This window comes from Drosophila busckii, chromosome 2L (genome assembly GCF_011750605.1).
Source record: "Drosophila busckii strain San Diego stock center, stock number 13000-0081.31 chromosome 2L, ASM1175060v1, whole genome shotgun sequence".
Lineage (NCBI taxonomy): Eukaryota > Metazoa > Arthropoda > Insecta > Diptera > Drosophilidae > Drosophila > Drosophila busckii.
Window position 1 is genome coordinate 9866871 of NC_046604.1, and position 17533 is coordinate 9884403.

Below are 17533 nucleotides of genomic sequence, written 5' to 3' on the forward strand. Positions count from 1 at the left end.
TCTCTCTCGCTCGCTCATTCTAGCTGCTGCTGCTGCGCTGTCTGTTGGAGTTTTATTAATAAACACCTTGGGTGCAGGCAAGAGCGAGTCAGCAAATGGCTCTCTGCGCTTTTGATCTCTCGCATATAGTCGTAATCGATTTGGAATGCTTGGCGGGACTTGTTTGCAGCTCCTTTGGGCTTGGTTAGCAACTTGTCAGCTTCCTTTTGGGCAAACATTAAACAGCAAGTGTCTTCTGTTCTCTTCAGCTTCCACCGCCGTTTGCCGTTTGCGCATTTAGTGTCCAACTCGCTGGAACCGTTACGCCTATTTTAGAGCTAAAATTAAACAGTACGAGACAAGTCGCAATATCACGTTGAAAGTACTTTACTGCCACTGCTCACTTTCGCCTTGAACAGTAGTAGTTACTCCCACTATAACTTAAATATATAGTTTATAACATCTAGACAAACTCGTGCCTCTCTCTTTCTCTCTTTCTCTCCTCGCTATAACTATAACAATAATAATGATTATTATAATGCAATGCTAATGTGCTCACTTGTCTGTGTGTGTGTGTGTCGACCGACATTATAATTAATGACAAATAGTCCAAGCTGCCAGTTTGTTGAAGGGCAATCATGAATAGAGCAACAATGGATTAAGGTATTATGTGAAATGCTCAACAGCGGCGCTTTATATTTGAAAATACCCTAGAAGACAATACCACACAAAAGGGTGTATTGAAAAACTAAATTATACAAATTTAAATGCATTATGTATAATACTTATTCTATAATTATAATTGAAAAAAATACTAAGCATTAGAAAACATCAGAATATTAGGTGGTATTAAAATTAAAATTTGTATACAAATTTGTATACAACTATAAATTGTATATTTTTAACAATTAATATTTGCTGAAAATGCTTTAGAAAACACAAAAAATAAATTATATAGATAATTTAATTTTATAATATATTTATAAATTATAATTTATAATACAACTTTATGCTGCTTAGGTTTTCAATTTGTATTTCATATACATTTAGATTATAAATAATTCCCTATACTTAATTATATTGTATTGCATTGAAAAAAATAGATTTATTTTAGTCAACCAATTATAATACTTGATATTACTTAATTTATATTTGAAATTTTGATATTATTTATTTATTGAATATTATTTAAGGCATTTTTTATTTACAGGGCATTTAAGAATTGAATTTCTTTTGATCTATATACTTTGGACGTAGCTCGATTTTCGATAAACCGTAACGTGTGCACCTTATCGGAGCTGAAAGTTAGCTGCTGCATATTAATATTAATGGTTTATTATTATGACCTGCTGCCTCAGTGGCCAGCCCGGGCAGCTCCCAGTTGCAGCTCGAACTCGACTTCGACTTTAGCGTTTTGCGACGAGCTCCTTTTGGAGTTGGAGTTGGACCTGGCTGTGCCTTTGTTCGCGCCGCAATTGCTTCACTGCACTGACGCCTGGCGTGACGATTTTAATTTTTTTTTATTATTATGTAGCTTGCAGTCGCACCCGTGACCACGCCACGAGTGGAGGAGTGCGAGAGAGCGATAGAGAGAGAGAGTGAGAGGGCTGGAGAGTGTGGGGGCCAGTACATTGGGCAATAGTTTATCGTATGGTCTTCTAGTTTATTTATTTTTATTTTTTTGCTATGCGCTCTGCGCTCATAATTAGTCGCACGCCTCGCAGCCAGCGCAGCGCCATCTAGCGGCTAGAGTGTAATGAACGACATTGCCCGACATTCCTTGAAGCGCAGGCTAATGAAGCCTCCTTCATGCTATGCGCCAACGTTAAGCAACAATAACAACAACAATGTTGCCCCCATATGTAGAATGGCCTGAGTTGGAGTCGTCTGCATGGACGCGTGCAAATTCCATTGAAAAAACTAGCTCAACTTTGTTTTCCAACTTTATCTGCATTTTTAACTGCAATTTACTTACTTTTGTTTTTCGTACTGCATAAATTTGTAGTTTCTTTTTCGCATATGTAGATTGCATAAGCAAAGCGATTTAATTAAACAGCTTTTAATGGAATTAATTGTTAGACGCTTAAGTTATGTAAATCTTAACTATTATCGCTGTTTCAAAATCAGTCCTTGAATTAGTTTCCACTGCATAGATGCATATAGTAGATATAATTGATTGTAGATGCGAATAATATATTCGAAATTTTTGAATTTCGGTAAGAGTAATAACTGTAATCATAACAAAGATTAATATAATAACAACTTGAAGAACTATAAACATTAAAGTTTGTATGTAGTTATTTATTCCTAATTCCGAAACAGATAGACATTATTTATAAAATTGGAATTTATTCTGCGTCTCCCTGTCTGCACCCAACTAATAATACACAAATTAATATACAAAGCTAATAAATAACAAAAAATCAAAATGTGTCTCTTATGAAAAGTTTGCTTTAATATAGATTTTTAGTATTTAATTGATGCTTACAACAATATACAAAATATACAACAAGCTAGGTATGTATGCTAAATGTTTTAGAAGACTGCGGAGCGACAACGCCGCAGTCCCAGTTTGGCCTTGACCGGCGCGTCACGCTCCACTCCAAAGCCATGCCAGAGCGTATTTGGCGGCTTATTCCAGCTGACAAAGTAGGTCTTGTGCACGGCAGCAGGCTGAGGCTTGGCTTGGCCATAGCGTCGTCGAAAGGGCCAGAGGAACCAGTAGAATGGACTGCGACCAATGGACGCAGTGTTGTTGTTGTCAGGCAGGGACAAGGGCAAAGGCTTTAGGGTATCCAGCTGTAGTGGCTGCTGGGCGACGCTTGTGGTGGCAACATGTTGTTGGCTTTGAGGCTGTGGCTGTTGCACAATAACAGGACGCTCGGTTTGTATGCGCGTGGTGGTGTCAAAGGTCTCTACTTCGTCGAGATTGCGTGCCGACCAGGAGCGCGTCTCCTCGTGCTCTTCACGCAGCGGGGAGACGCGACTGCCGCGATGACATTTGAAGCAGCGCGGCAACTTGGACGTCATAGTCTGCGCCAGTTGCTGCTCCGATGGCTGGGTCAGCATCTTCACCAGCATAAAGTGATCGTTGAGCAGACAGACATCGGATACTTTGTCACAATGCTGTCGCTCACCAAAAAATGCCTGCAGATCAACGCTCTGCTCATAGATGCGATAGTCGTCCTGCAACTTGACAAAACTTTCGCTCTGTCGCCAGCATTTCACCAAATCGCCTTTGCCTTGTGCGAGTTGCTCCTTGATGGCGATGCGAGAAACGTTTCTATTGATCATGGGCTGCCAGTTGAGCCCAGTGCGCTGTTCGAGAATTTTAGCAAAGAGCTTGGCGTTGCAAGGATAACGTGGCTGTGGCATCAATGCCATTGATAAGGACATGCTGAGTTCCTATAATAAATAAACGTTGCTTTAGCTGACAGCTTGTTATTGCAATTGAAAAAATATAGTTTGAAAAACGAACAGCTTGCTTTAGTTGGCATACACTGAGAACAAATTTGTGTATAAAAAGTAACGAAAATTATTGCAATAAAGTATTTAAAATTAATTAAAACAGATTGCTCTCTATGTTTTATTTTATTTAATAAGCCTAGCTGTTTATAAACTTAGCTGTTGCGCTCAGTGTATGTTAGCTATGTTTATTTTTTTTACTTTTGGCACTGCACTTTGGTCAGCAGACAAGGAAACTAAAAAGTTTTAGCTGAAGGGCGTCTGTTTTTTTTTTTTTTCAGGGGCAACTGCAGCGGAACATATTTAGTTCCTATAAAACTAAGTTTTGAACGTCAGCAGTGCCAATGGCAACAAACACCGCAACAACAACAATAAATGGCTATAATAAATGCTTATTTTTTGATGCGGCACTAGCAACACGACAACTTTTATTTATTATTTTGACAGGTAAACAAATCACGGAGCTCACACACACATAGACAACGACGAACTTACATGTCGTGTTTGAATTTTGTGATTTCCGTTATGAATGTTTGCCGCTTGAGCTACGAACGCGAACTGAAGTCGACTTTTAGGCTGACGCTCTATGTTAAGCTGCAGCAGAAAATGTTAAGTAGCTGTTAGCAGCTGCTGTCTGTGCAGAATTCTTTTGCTTTGCTGAAAGATCAAGCAGCAAATTGATCTAAATAAATAGTTTAGTATATGATAATTAAACTAAACAGCTGAAAATAACTGTGATATTAATTTTAATTAAAAAATGTGTACATGCTTGAAATTTTTTTGTATTATTTCATTTTGGGCACAATTACTTATTAGTCAATTGTTTTGCACTAGTTGTATATACCCTTTAAGTTCGAAGCTTTGAATGAATTGTATTTGTTTAATAGCTTGTTGCATGACTCGCATTAATGTGACACACACATTTAGTCCATACACCCATAACAGCCCACAGATAAAAGGACAAAGCCATTTAATGCATATGATAAGTCAAGGCCAACTGCAACGCATATCTTTAAACCAATATATATATTTATAATTAGTATTTAACAATGCACACAATTATAGTGAAATGCATTAGTTATAACAATCAGCAAACGCTTAACAGTTATTTTTACCGCTATCAAAATGACAATTACGAGTTATTCCAATCCCCCACAGGCGTTGGGGCATAAGCAATGTTCCCCTCGCATACATAATTAAGTTTGTTAATGTCATTTTCGACATGGCTTATTGATTGTTAATGCACGCAAATAATATGGTGAACATATGTATGGTATGTCTGCTATATCGATAAGATTGGGGCGCGTTACCCCAACATGTTCATTGGCGGAAAACGACAACGCACACGCCTATGTCATGTCATAGTCAGAAGAAGTAAAGGTAATTTCGAAATGAAATGAAAGTAAATATAAAAATACTTAAAAGTATGGTGTATATTAAAAAGTTATGTATTTTTTATGTTTTATATTTATTTTATACTTTAGAACATGAATACTTCATATCTCAAAAAATCCCCCTGAACATTACAAATATTTTCCAACAATAGTTTAATTGATATGTAAGTTGAAACTTAATAGCTATGATATTAAGTATACGCATATTTCATACTGAAAACTAAAGCTTTTAAATTCTAGTTGCTGTTGCATGTTTTTTGTTTTTGTTGTCACGTCACTTAATTAACAGACTCCAATCAGTTGAGCTTTTGTTGCCAAAAGGCAAACTAAATTGACACCAATTATGAATTTAGTATACGCACTTGCAACTGTGCCAAGTGTGTGTGTGTTTGTGTGTGTGTGTGTTGAGGGGTCGTAGATCGAGCTCTGCTCAATTTACAATCAGCTTGGGTACAACAGCCCTTGACTGACCTTCCACAATATAGAAATGAACTGAATACATAACCAGAGCGAAGGACAAAATTTAAAAGAATGCATCATTGACTTGACTTTCTGCTTGGCATAAATAATGAACTTGAACTTGGAGACGAACTGTCACGCTTAGTCATGTCCCAGTCTCATCTTAGGCTTTGTGCAGAGAAATGAAATGAAAAATAAGCGATAATGAGACATTAGCTTTTGTTTTCAACAGGCTCGACCACAACAACAACAACAAAAACTTGTTAATATGAAGGTCACTTCTGGTTTGAGCTTGAGCTTAGCTTAAAGCATAAATAGCAAGCAAGCAGATTGCAGATCGAAGCTTGAAGTACTCTATACATAATGTCAATGGGAAAATGAAATACAAACTAACTTGTGTTAGCTGGGAAAGAGTATCAATGCGTTTTATAGTTGGCTCAATTCCTTTTTTGCTTATCAGCTAAAGGCTTCCTGCGCAGCATGAGGCAGCTGCTCCATCGACTCCATTGCTTATCGACTGAGTCTTTATTGTCAGCGGATTTTGCTGCCCAGTGGAAGCTTTTAAGGCTGGGCGCGTACGCAGCTTAAATCAGTTGGCGTCGAGCTGTAAAGCATTGCGGTTGAGGCATCAGCTAGGATAAACAATAAGCAAGTAATAAACAAAACGATTTAAAAGCAATGTCAAGAGTTTATAAACACACCTCGTAGCGGTTACAATCAATACAGAGAATCCACCAAGTGCAGACAATAACAAAAAAGTGAAAAGAGAGAGAGACAGCGAGAGAGAGAGAGTAAACTTGGCCGTCTTGGCGTCCGCTTGTCTGCCTGCATTTTGGGCTTAGCGTAATCGTCTGCTTGCCACTCCGTCTATGTGTGTGTGTGTGTGTGTGTGCCACGAAAGTGAAAACGTTGCAACTTGCAACAGTCGCAGCAGCGCCTACGCTTGCCGCATTGCCGCACAGCAAAGAAAGAAAATCGATTGAGCGAGCCATAAGCACACGGAAGACAGTTGCGCACAATTAAAACTATTTTGTTGTTTCAAACTAACATTAAACAATTGCAATTGCAACATTTCAGCACACACAGAGGATTCATTGCTCAACATGCGCGAGGATGAAATAATACAGTAAGTACTTATATTTGTTAATAAACAAAGTGTGCGCGTTGCAAGTTCAAAGTGGCAGCGACCCAAATGTAGCACAAACACTTTTATCGCGAAACAAGACTCGAGGGCTCTTATCACTGCTCACTGCTCACTGCTCGCTGCGATTTGTTTGCATGACCGACAAAAGTCCAGTGACCGTTTGGATATTGCAACGACATTGTAAAATCATTGTTTAAACTTTAAAGTCTAAACCATGCGCACATAAATCGTTAAATTAATTGCACATTTTGCGACTTGCAAATTGATTTGTGCCGCTCGCGCGTTCCATTGGCTTAGCCTATAAAAAATATAAACAAAATATATGCAGCTGCTGCGTTTAAGTTTAGGCTTGTAACTAATTAGTTTAAATTAATATAACTATGCGTGATGTGTTCACACAAATCACAAAGTGCCCTTTTGCTCTAGCGACAACAACAGCAACAACATACTTTTATTTTTTAACTCTTTAGACGAGTAAATAAATAAAACATACAACTGCCAACAGAGTTCATTTTTCATTGTTTATTGTTTGTCATAACAGCACCACAATGTCGACGAAGCGTATTTTTGCAATCCTGCAGGATCTGGTGCAGTTCCTCGTGCTGTTCGTACAAGTGGTGCTGGAAGTGATAAACACCGCAATTCACAAGTTTCTGCCCATTAGCCAAAAGGACATAAGCGATGAGACTGTGCTGGTAATTTGTGTTCAAATTTACAATTATATTAAAACTAATGTTGATAATATGACTCAGATAACTGGCACTGGTCATGGCATTGGCAGGGAGCTGGCATTGCAGTATGCAGCCCTGGGCTGCACTGTAGTCTGCGTGGACATTGATGAGAAGGGCAATGCCGAAACTGTGGAGCAGGCCAAGCGTTTGAATCGTGGCGCAGTGCACAAGTTTACGTTCGTATCCTGCACAAATGTTTATAAATAAAATATTAATAAATTTACTTTGTTTTACAGCTGCGATGTCTCCGAGCGGCTGCAGGTGCTGGCGCTGGCCGTGCGCGTCCGGGAGCATGTTGGCGCCATTACAGTGCTGGTTAACAATGTTGGCATAATGCCGACGCATCCATTGATGCAGCAAACCGAGGATGAAATCCAGCGTGTCTTCAAGGTCAATGTGTTCTCGCAGTTTTGGGCAGTGCAAGCATTCTTGGATCACATGAAGGAACAAGGACGTGGCCACATCATTGCCATTTCCTCGATAGCCGGTCTGGTCGGCCTATCCAATCTGGTCCCCTATTGTGCCACCAAATTTGCTGTGCGCGGCATGATGGAGTCGCTGCATGAGGAGCTGCGCGAAGGACAACAGAAGGAAAACATCAAGACCACCATTATATATCCCTACATGACAAACACGGGTCTCTGCAAGCGTCCCAGAGTCAAGTTCCCATCGCTCATGAGCCTGATGGAGCCGCAGCATGTGGCCAAGAAGATTGTCGAGGCCCATCGCGCCGATGCCATGGAGGCCTCCATACCCAGTACTCTCATTCACATCAACAACAAGACCCGCTTGCTGCCGCATAAATGTATCATATGGATTAAGGACTTCATTGACAGCGGTGTGGAGTCTGATTTGAAATAATCTAATGCCTTGTAGCTTAAAATATTCAATGTTTGGTAAGGCGTTCGCTTGAGTTTAAATTGGCAAATGAATGAGAGTGATATTCAAATGAAATGAAAATGAGGCAATGTAACTTATAATCGGTAATTTTTGTATAATGTTCAGTTATGCTAGAACTGGGGAAAAATAAATAAAATTGTTAATTGATGTTTGTTAAAAAATTAAAAAATTCTGAACTAAAAACAAATCTTGAATTTATTTTTTAAATCGTTTGTATGTTGCACTAAACTATTGAAATTTCTGCTTTTGCTAGTTGAGTTTCAACTACGATTTGCTTTTGTATTCAACTATTTAATTGGTATAGCATAGTTTATTATTTCTTGATTACATATTTGTTAAACAATTTAAAAAGATGTTTAATTTTATACAAATAATTTTAAGAGTTCGTTTGCTCTCTTGGCTATGAATATGTTCTCTATATAATTGTTGCTAAATTCCATGCGATTAGTAAAGGGAAGGGGCAAGGTTAGCAGCTTCTTCCTCAAGATTATAAGCGAGCCATATTTAATTTTTAATTAGTGCCCGCTTAAGAAAAGTCTGGCTAATCGCATGCTGGGTATTTCTATCTGACTAAGAGTATTAAACAAAGTTAGAAAATCAATAGTAAAAAGCAATTATTTGCTATCAATTAACATGTTTAACACTTTAGCTATCAACATAGTAGCTAAAAAAAACTTGAAAATCGGGGCAATTTAAAAAACTGTACATTAATTTGTAAAGAGAAGTTATATTTTAGACGCTTGTTGGGCTTAAGTAGTTTAAATAATATTGTTATTGTTATTGTAGATTTCTATTTTATACAAATATTTAATTTCGATACAAACGAACGAGCTCGTACCAAAAACGTTTAACAAATACTGTGTGTATTATACAAAAAAGAATAAATTAATATTAGTCACATGCATACATACAAACATATGTATGTATTTACTCAACTAGCAATGTCTCTATCTCTATTGAGGCATTCGAATGCTTTGGCGATTAACTCAGTCGATTCGTTTAACTTGTAGCGGTTTGGTGGCCAATGGAAACTCCCCAAGCGCTTGAGTGCCAACTGTATCTGACGCGAGTGTAGGCCGTAAACTCAAAAGCAGAAATGAATGGTTGGGTCTTTGGTCTATTTTGCTGCGTACCTGGCCAATTTCTTCAGATTCACTCAATCACATGGTGTGCTTATGCACCTTGTTGTCGCAACCTCAAATACATGGGGGCCAATACACCGGCAACATAGCGGCTGAACTGAATGCCGCCGCCTCAGCGATTGATGTTGTAAAAAATGTTTGAACTGTTTTAAGTTTAAGTTTTAACGGTAACAGTAACGCAGAAATGAGCAGCAGGTAGCTGGGCGACGGCGACTGCTCGCGCGCACAGCAAAATGTGAATGCGATGAGTATAGCGTTTGTTTGAGTGCGAGTGCGATTGTGTTGCCTTGGCAATGAAATCTCACTCACACACACAAGCAAATGAAACGAATGAGAGAGCGAGCGAACAAGAGAGAGAAAGAGCAAGTTCATTTACCTTTTATTAACATATTTAGTGGTCATGCGCCGCCGCTCTGAGGTGAACTACGATGTTGTTCTTGTTCTTGTTCTTGATTGTGTATGAGAGTAAGAGAATAAGCTATAGCAGCAATTGGATTGGATTTCTGTGTTCGTGTGTGTGCTTTGCCAAAATGCTAATTAACTGCCAGAGCGAGAGCGAGCAACTGGAACTCAAAATGTTTGCTTTGACGACAACAAGCTTTAAGGCCCTCTGCTTGTGTTCAAGCTTCCTCTCTGCTTGTTCTCTACTTTGTTATTGTTATTCATGTTCTTGTTGTTGTTCTTGCTTACGCTGCGATCAAATGTGTTTCAAAGTCAAAGTCATGTGTGTGTGGTGGTATATTGTGTGTGAGTTTGAGTTTGTGTGCGTGTGTTTGAGAGTGTGTGCTGACCCAACCTGCTCTCCACACTGCTCCCACCACTTCCCCAATGTATACACTTTTGTTTGTGTGCCTGGTTCTGCTTTGTGTTCTGCTCAGCGCTGTTGTTGTTTCTGTTGCTGAGCGATTTTGTTTTTTTATCATCTAAGTGGTTGTGGCTCTGCCGCTGCTGCTCCCGTCATCATTTAGCACAGTTGTTGTCGGCGCGCGCATGAACAAAAAAATAAAAAAAAAACAAATATATGGGGCGGGCACGGCGCGCACACACAGAGCAAGTATCATCATCGGCGTTGTCGCTGCTGCTGCTGCTGCCGTCGCCGGCAGAGCCAAATGGGCAGCGTAAGCCCTACAAATTTGCTGTTCGCCTATTCGAAAATTTCACTAAAAATTGTTTACTCTCTCGTTTGGCACGAAATGAAAGTGTCCTTTTGCCCCCCTCTGCATTAAAGCACATGCCGCTTAACGTCAGATGGCCCCCAGAAAACGTTTGACGACAACACTGGGCCAATTGAATTTGGGGCTGCAATGGAGCTGCCATCAAATGCTGGGGAACACTTAGACATTAGATCAATGACTTCCTTGGCAGAGGCTGAGCAGCAAAGGATTTTAGCTGCTGCAATTACTATAAACTTTATCTAAATTCGAAAGCATTTAATAAATCTTTGAGTTCGCTTACTAATATTAATCAAAACTAGGATCTAACTGCTCAGATCTAGGCCCCCTCAATCATATTTGTTTCGTTTCAACGTCATATGACATAATGAAACGGAAGTGAAACAGCAGCGGAGTGAGCTGAACGGGGTATGCGCACACGTAATTCCCCACAAGAGCAGCCACTGCCGGCGCAGATAAATGGCTGCTTGCGAGGTTATGTTCGCCTGTTACAGTAGTCAAGACTTCCCCATGTCGACGTGTGTGCGCGCGCTGTGTTTGCGACTAAACAAGCAGTTCCAATGGGCTCCAAATGCCTCAATTCAGCCTTGAGAAGGTCTTTGGCGCCCCTATGCCCCTCGACGTGTGTCCGATGTGTGTGTGTGTGTGTGTGTGTGTTAGTTGGAAGACGGGTGGCTCCCCTTAAATGTGTTCCCCAATTGATGTTTGGTTCCCCATTTCGCTGGCTGTGATAATACACACACTATGGCCCGCTCTCGCTGCTCGCTATGTTTGCTGTTAGCCCGCGCTGTTAGTAGCCATCTTTTTCGATTTTTTGCTCAGCCAACAACAATTGGAAATTACGCAGCGTGTTCGTTGTTGGAGCGCTGAATAAATATGTGCATGCCATAGCTGGCGTTTAAGAGGGGGTCGGTCGGCAGGGGGCGCTTGTTGGAGTTGTCTACTAGCTGTAACTGTCTGTCTGTGTGTGTGTGTGTGTCACTGTTGGCTGGTGGCACTTCTGTTTTCCTGGTGTAATTAAGCAAACGAAATATAATAATAATAAATTATAATTTTAGAAGGCGTGCCCCATGTGCCACATAAAAACTGAAACTGAAATTAAACTCGTAGCGCAGCTTCAAATATTATTATTTTATTTATGGCCAACACACACACGCACACTAACAGAGCTTAACAGCTGTTAGCTGTTATCTGCTTTGTGCGCGAATGTGTGCATCGAGTATTATTATGCCATTATTTCGTTTGTATGTTTAAAATATAAACGAACAGGCTTCAAGAAATGCCATATTGGCCCCATTATGTACCACAGCTGGTACAGCCGATTGTGCTTTCGCCATAAAATTTCAAATTACACAAGCAATTTCGAAAAAATGGGAAAATTGCGCGCGCTCAGCTCTCTCCCTGGCTCTATCTCTATATCTCTCGCCTTTCTCGTGGGGCGGGCCCCATTTTAAAGCTCTTTGTGTTATGTTAATTTTACAGCGCCCCACCAGCGCCGCCTATGTTAGCACGCCCAACTTTCAACTGCGGCTCCACTCCAACTCCACTCCAACTCTGCAGCTCTCCAGCTTTCAGCTCTAGGCAGCAGCAGCAGAAGCAGCAGCTTTGGCTTTGACGTTGGCTGCAGCTGACGCTGGGCCAGCATCAGTGGAGCAGCAGCCAACTCTAAAGTTGTTGGCCAAGTTGCTATTTCTATGACAACTTGGTAGCTGCTGCGCTCGCTTCTAACGATTTTCTATGTTAGCGCCGCGTTTTCAAATAATAACCGCCAGCTCACTTTGGCTCCACCAGTCCGCACCGCAGTTTGATTGCATTTGTTTGCTCTGCCGTTAATGTGAAAAATGTACAACGTTCCGCGAACTTTGCGTCATGCGATGTTAATTCAATAGGCGCACAGCTGGCCGCAGCAAGACGACGAGACGTAACGTCAATGGGCAAGACATGCGTGCGAGCGAGACGACAGCGCGAGAAGGTCGTTTTTGTGACTGTGTCTGTTATCTGTTATCCGCATGCTTTTCGCTGAGAGAATCACATGTTTGTGTGTGTGTGCGTGGCTTTGGGGCCAATGTACTCCTTAGTTTAGTGCAATGCACTCTGCGGTTTGTGCTTCTCTTCTGTTATGCTTTGTTGCTCTTGGAGATTGCTTACGGGTGAGTGCAGTTAAATACTTATGTATGTATTATGTATGTATGTATATAGTATATATGGTTTTGTATATGTATGCAACTATAAATATATTTATGTATATGTACATCAAATTATAAAACAGAGTAGCTGCTTTAAATTAGGATTAATTTGAGATCAAATGTTATTAGATTCGTAGAATTTATAGCATTAAATAAATTATAAATTTAAATTACGCTCTCCGGCTCATCATCTTGAGTGCTCATTGTACTCAGAGCTGTCTAGCTGCGATCGATTCTGTTGCTGCTTTAGTTACCAGGGGCGTATGCACTGTAATTTGTAATTATGTAAGTATTTCAGCTGGGGTAAGGCATCTGTACTTGCTAAAAATATAAACTTCTAGGCACCGCCCAGACATTTGCCCCCCTGCTGCACCTGTCCCACTTGTCCCACTGTTGCTCTCTCGCTCTCTTGCGCTTGCTGCTCATGTTACATTGCAATTACAGCGTTTTTTTCGCAATTTCTTCTATGTGCGCGTAGTTGCGCTATCGCTATTGCCGCCTTTCGCTCTCGCTCTGACTATCTCAAGCATTGCTGTGTATGTGTGCGTGACGATGCAGCTCCTCCGCCAAGTTGTTTGCGTGGAAAATTGTATGCTCCCCATTTGAAAAGTGCATCTAGGCGATGTGGGGTGTGGGTGTGGGCTGGGAGGCAATGCTCGCTGCCTATGAAGCCTAGTTTGACTGCTTGGAAAACTCTTGGCTCTCGCATAGATGGTCAGTCGCAGCCGCAGCAGCAGCGCTAACTGCTCAGGCCATACAGAGAGCCCAGACAGCATAGACCAACGCCAGACAGCTAGCTTTGTCTATTGCCCAAGCTCAAATCATAGCCGAAAGAAAAATCCTGCAAAACGCTTTCCTCCGAAAACAACAACAAACTGATAGTAAACAACTGTCTAGCATTGGCCCCCCACTGTAAGCCAAAGCCACTATAAGCCCAAAGCCCCCACTAGTAGTTGGGGCCTACTCCCACATATGCAGTTACAGTTAAACACTCACACACCGACGCACGCGTACCGATGAAAAATGGTTGAAAAAAAAGTTGAAAAAAACGTTGTATGATTTTTCTTCGCCAATATTTTGTAACAGAGGCGCAGCACTGCACAAACAGCAGCTGCCGACTATTGTAATACAAAAGTGCAGAGGGGGACACACAGACACACGCATACTAATGCACACTAAGTTTGTTTTTATTTCTTTTTACTGGGGCCCCTCCATCGGTGCCCCGTTCTCATTGCACTCGCCCAAACAAGCGCTGGCCAATGTGAGTAATCTGTATGCATGTGTGAGTGAACTGCAGTTGCTTAGCCTGAGAGCGAGAGCGAGAACGAAAAATTGAGAGGCCCCTATATACGACAATGCATTTGAGCGTGCACACTGGTCAAAAATTAAGCAACTCTTAAAAAAATGTTTAAAAATATTGTTTTATTTTTATATTAACTCCCATTTATTTTTATATAATTTTTTGTAGTATTGAAATAGTTTATGCGCCACTGTGCGCTTGCATTTGGCCAGCAGCTGCGAGTGAGCAGCAAGTGTGAGTGAGAGAGGTAGAGAAGTGCATGTGCTATGCACTTTTTGAATTCGCTCCCAGCCCCCAACACACATATAACGACAGAGACGAAGGCATTGATAACGGCGTGCAGCAACGAGAGCAGAATGACGTCGCTGCTCTCCATACAAGCAAACACATGCAATGCAATACGTGTGCATATACGAATGCGTGTGTGTGTGTGTGTATGTGTATTAAAGGCCTTTGACTGCACATCTCGCAAAACCGCTGGCAGGCGCACCTGCCCCGCCCCACACACACACACATACACACACAGGCGCGCAAATAAAAAATGTATATTTTTTTCGCTCGAGACTGCCGAGCGTCTACAAGTTCTGGGCTCCTTGTAACAATGTAACATAGCCATGCACCATGCGAGCAACGACTGCCTCAAGGCTGCGATTACCATTACGACAGTTTCATTACGTGCGGATGTGGAGCCGATAGCTGTGAATATTGGTGGGATGCCTCACCAATAGGTAGGAATGGGTTTGCAGTTTTACACAAGTGGAGTGTGGCCTCGTCGAGACTCATCTGTGTTACAACCTCTAGGCGCCCAATTGTGTAGGGGCTCCTTGTGGCGCTGGCTGCTCCTGCTCCTGCTCTCTTTGTGGCCAGCTAACGACCATCGCCATCGTCGCAAGTAACGAAATGTACTGAATGTCAACAGGCTCGCAGCGACGAGCAGCACGTCGATTTTACATTACAAATGTTGTACAATCGACTCTCGGTCTCGGTACACGCTCATTGCGCGTTTGCTGTCCCCCAATTTCTCTGCCCCCTACCACCAGCAGCTCTCTTTTTGCTTCTCCGCCTCCTGCTCGCGCGTTCGCGCTGTTGTTTGTATTGCTGTCGTTGTCTCTGTGTGGTGGTGTTGTGTGTGTGTATGTTTGTCAGTGTGTGTGCGCGTGCTCCCCCACTCCCACTCTCCCAAGGCACATACAGATAAGTAATAATGGCTCCACTCTCCCTCTCTTGTCTCTAAAGTCTCAATGTGAACGCAATTTGTATTTTTCTCCTTACTTTGTTATATACACAGCGAGCCTCACATACATAAGTTTAATTTTTTATTTTGCCTTTGTATGTCTCTACACTTGCTTGAAGCTCCATAAATCTGTATGTGTGTGTTCTCTCACGCATACAAGCAAACATCCAAATGCAAGAATTGCAAATGCATTTTTGCAGTCATTCAATCAGTTGGCGTTTGAGCAGCTGAAGACTTGACGCGGCTCGAGTTACAAATCTTAAATGCGGTTTTGGCAACTCTAAAATTGAGATGCATTACTTAAAAAACAAAAAACAAATTAAAATAATGTAATTAAAATATATGTACATTTATATTTTTCTGAGTTTATTTCGATAACCTGATTTCCATACATGTACCCGCGTGCTCTCAATCCTGAAGCGCCTTAATCAATTAAAGTTCGACTTTTATACAGATATCTTTGAGGGAACATTTATTTAAATGACAAGTTTCGGCATATTATGTGTGTATATAGCTTGTATATATATAAATATTTAAATTGTTGCAACAATTGTGTGCATGATATGTATTATGATAATTAGTTAACTTAAACTATTCAAAATGTAACCGTTATGCGATTGCCTGGAAAGCAATCGCTGATATGTAACGATATTGGGGACTTATGTGTCTAGGATAAAACGATTGTGGTATCTCGTTCTTATTAATTTAGCTAAAATTCAGCTAATAATATATATAACAGCGCTGTAAATAATTTACAAAATATATGGAAAAAATTAAAATACACATTCAATAAAAGAAAAATAATTTTTTCTACATTTTTAAAAATTTTGAAATAAATTGAATTAGCTGTTCGCATAGAATAATATAATCTACAGCTTGGTTCAGGACTTACAATGAAATGAATAATTCTAATTTTATAACTTATTAAAAAGCAAATATCATCTAAAGATTCATTTACAGCTCTGCATTGGATATGTACTCGAAGTTTAATTATTTGATCTATTCGATTGGGCTCGACTTGATCTGATATGTTTTTAGTTTCAAGTGGGTTATAGCGGGTTTAGCTTAACTATTTATCACAGTTCAAAGTGCTGACAGAAGAACCCAGTTGCCTTACTCTTAGAACTCATTCGCTTTGGGCGGATTAGCTGCATTGGCGGCACAAGCCTCCTTAAAGTTGGTGGCATTCAGTGGCGCAAAGTAATCCTCGTGTAGAAATCGTATAATATTCTCAATGGGGCACAAATCGGCCTTATTGCCACGACTGTCACGCGTGACGCGTAAACTCTTGCCGCCCTCACAGAAGTCAATCTGCTGCGTGACATCGCGACCATTGTAGACAACTCGAAAATAATAATCCGTATGCGCTTCGCTGCGATAGACCTCAAAGGCGAGCCGGGAGGCATAGGCAATGATCTGGCCTTCCCTAGTGACAATGCCCAACGCAGCTGTGAGGTACTGCATCGTCCAGTCATGGCCCGAATAAAGCACAAACTTGGTGCGATCGCCAGAGATCATCTTGAGCATATAGCCAACAATGTGACGTATCATGCCGTAGGCTCGTAGTAGACCGGAGCGCTTGTAGAATGCATGTTTAGCGGTGCGTAAGGAGAGCTCATCGGTAAAGGACATGAGCGCATCCACATGAGCGGGCTCTACACAGCCCTCGCCTTCGCCGGTTAGCAGTGGTTGCTCCGCAGGCGCTGCGGCTGCCTCACCCTCCTGCAGCAGATTAGGCGCTGCTTCATCCTGATCTATGTTGATGACATCTACCAGCTCCTGATTATTGGCGCGCGTGCTGCTGGGCTGGCTGCCATTGCGTCGGCGGCACGGTAAGCTTGCATCATGGCATAGCACCGTCAACATGGCATCCACTACCTCGAAGGGATTGGTGACGCCACCCTCATTAGGCGTATGCTGCAGCAGCGTGCCGCCAATCCATTGCATGACAGCCAGCACATCGGCACGTTGCTGCAGCTGACGATCCGCCAGCAGATTCAAGCGCTTGTGTAGCACTGCGGATTGAGCGCAGCTGCAGTCGGAGAAGCAAAAGGCCATGCTATGGGATTCACGCACGTTTAGCGCTAGCCACTTATCTGCCGGCAGCAGTGTATAGAGCAGCGCCAGTGCTGATTGAAAGGTGCGTCGATAGCGCGTGGTGAACACCACCACTTCATCCGAATTGAGCAGCGTATGCGGCGTCGAATCCTGTGCCGCGCGCAGCGCATTTGGCTTGAGCAGCAAACCCAATGTGGGTGCATAGATCTGATGCATGATCTCGCCCACATGCAGAAGTTGGGCAATGCCTCTGGAAAAGCAAAGATTAGCTATGCTGCTCCAAGTCCAGCAGACACTTACTTGTAGGTCAGCTGTCCTAGCGGACAGCCGCGCTCGGTGGCTGGCAGCAGTGGAAATCCATGAAAGGGT

General features: G+C 41.6%; 3 protein-coding genes across 3 annotated transcripts; 1 reads left to right on the top strand and 2 right to left on the bottom strand.

The window, feature by feature from the left end:
* Positions 1-2435: 2435 nt before the first annotated feature.
* Positions 2436-3994, bottom strand: LOC108594380. The gene is made up of 2 exons (XM_017979540.2): positions 3940-3994; positions 2436-3384 (listed from the first exon to the last, which is right to left on the bottom strand). Exon 2 carries the CDS (start codon positions 3373-3375, stop codon positions 2515-2517), a length of 861 nt encoding a protein of 286 aa, XP_017835029.1. The 5' UTR covers positions 3376-3384; positions 3940-3994; the 3' UTR covers positions 2436-2514.
* A 2391-nt stretch (positions 3995-6385) lies between these two features.
* LOC108594379 (short-chain dehydrogenase/reductase family 16C member 6) lies at positions 6386-8243 on the top strand. The gene is made up of 4 exons (XM_017979539.2): positions 6386-6423; positions 6983-7136; positions 7194-7348; positions 7409-8243. Exons 1-4 carry the CDS (start codon positions 6401-6403, stop codon positions 8031-8033), a joined length of 957 nt encoding a protein of 318 aa, XP_017835028.1. The 5' UTR covers positions 6386-6400; the 3' UTR covers positions 8034-8243.
* A 7745-nt stretch (positions 8244-15988) lies between these two features.
* On the bottom strand, positions 15989-17527 carry LOC108594430 (2-phosphoxylose phosphatase 1). Its single transcript, XM_033294074.1, has 2 exons — positions 17465-17527; positions 15989-17414 (listed from the first exon to the last, which is right to left on the bottom strand). The coding sequence occupies exon 2, from the start codon at positions 17378-17380 to the stop codon at positions 16226-16228; it is 1155 nt and encodes a 384-aa protein (XP_033149965.1). The 5' UTR covers positions 17381-17414; positions 17465-17527; the 3' UTR covers positions 15989-16225.
* Positions 17528-17533: the final 6 nt, after the last annotated feature.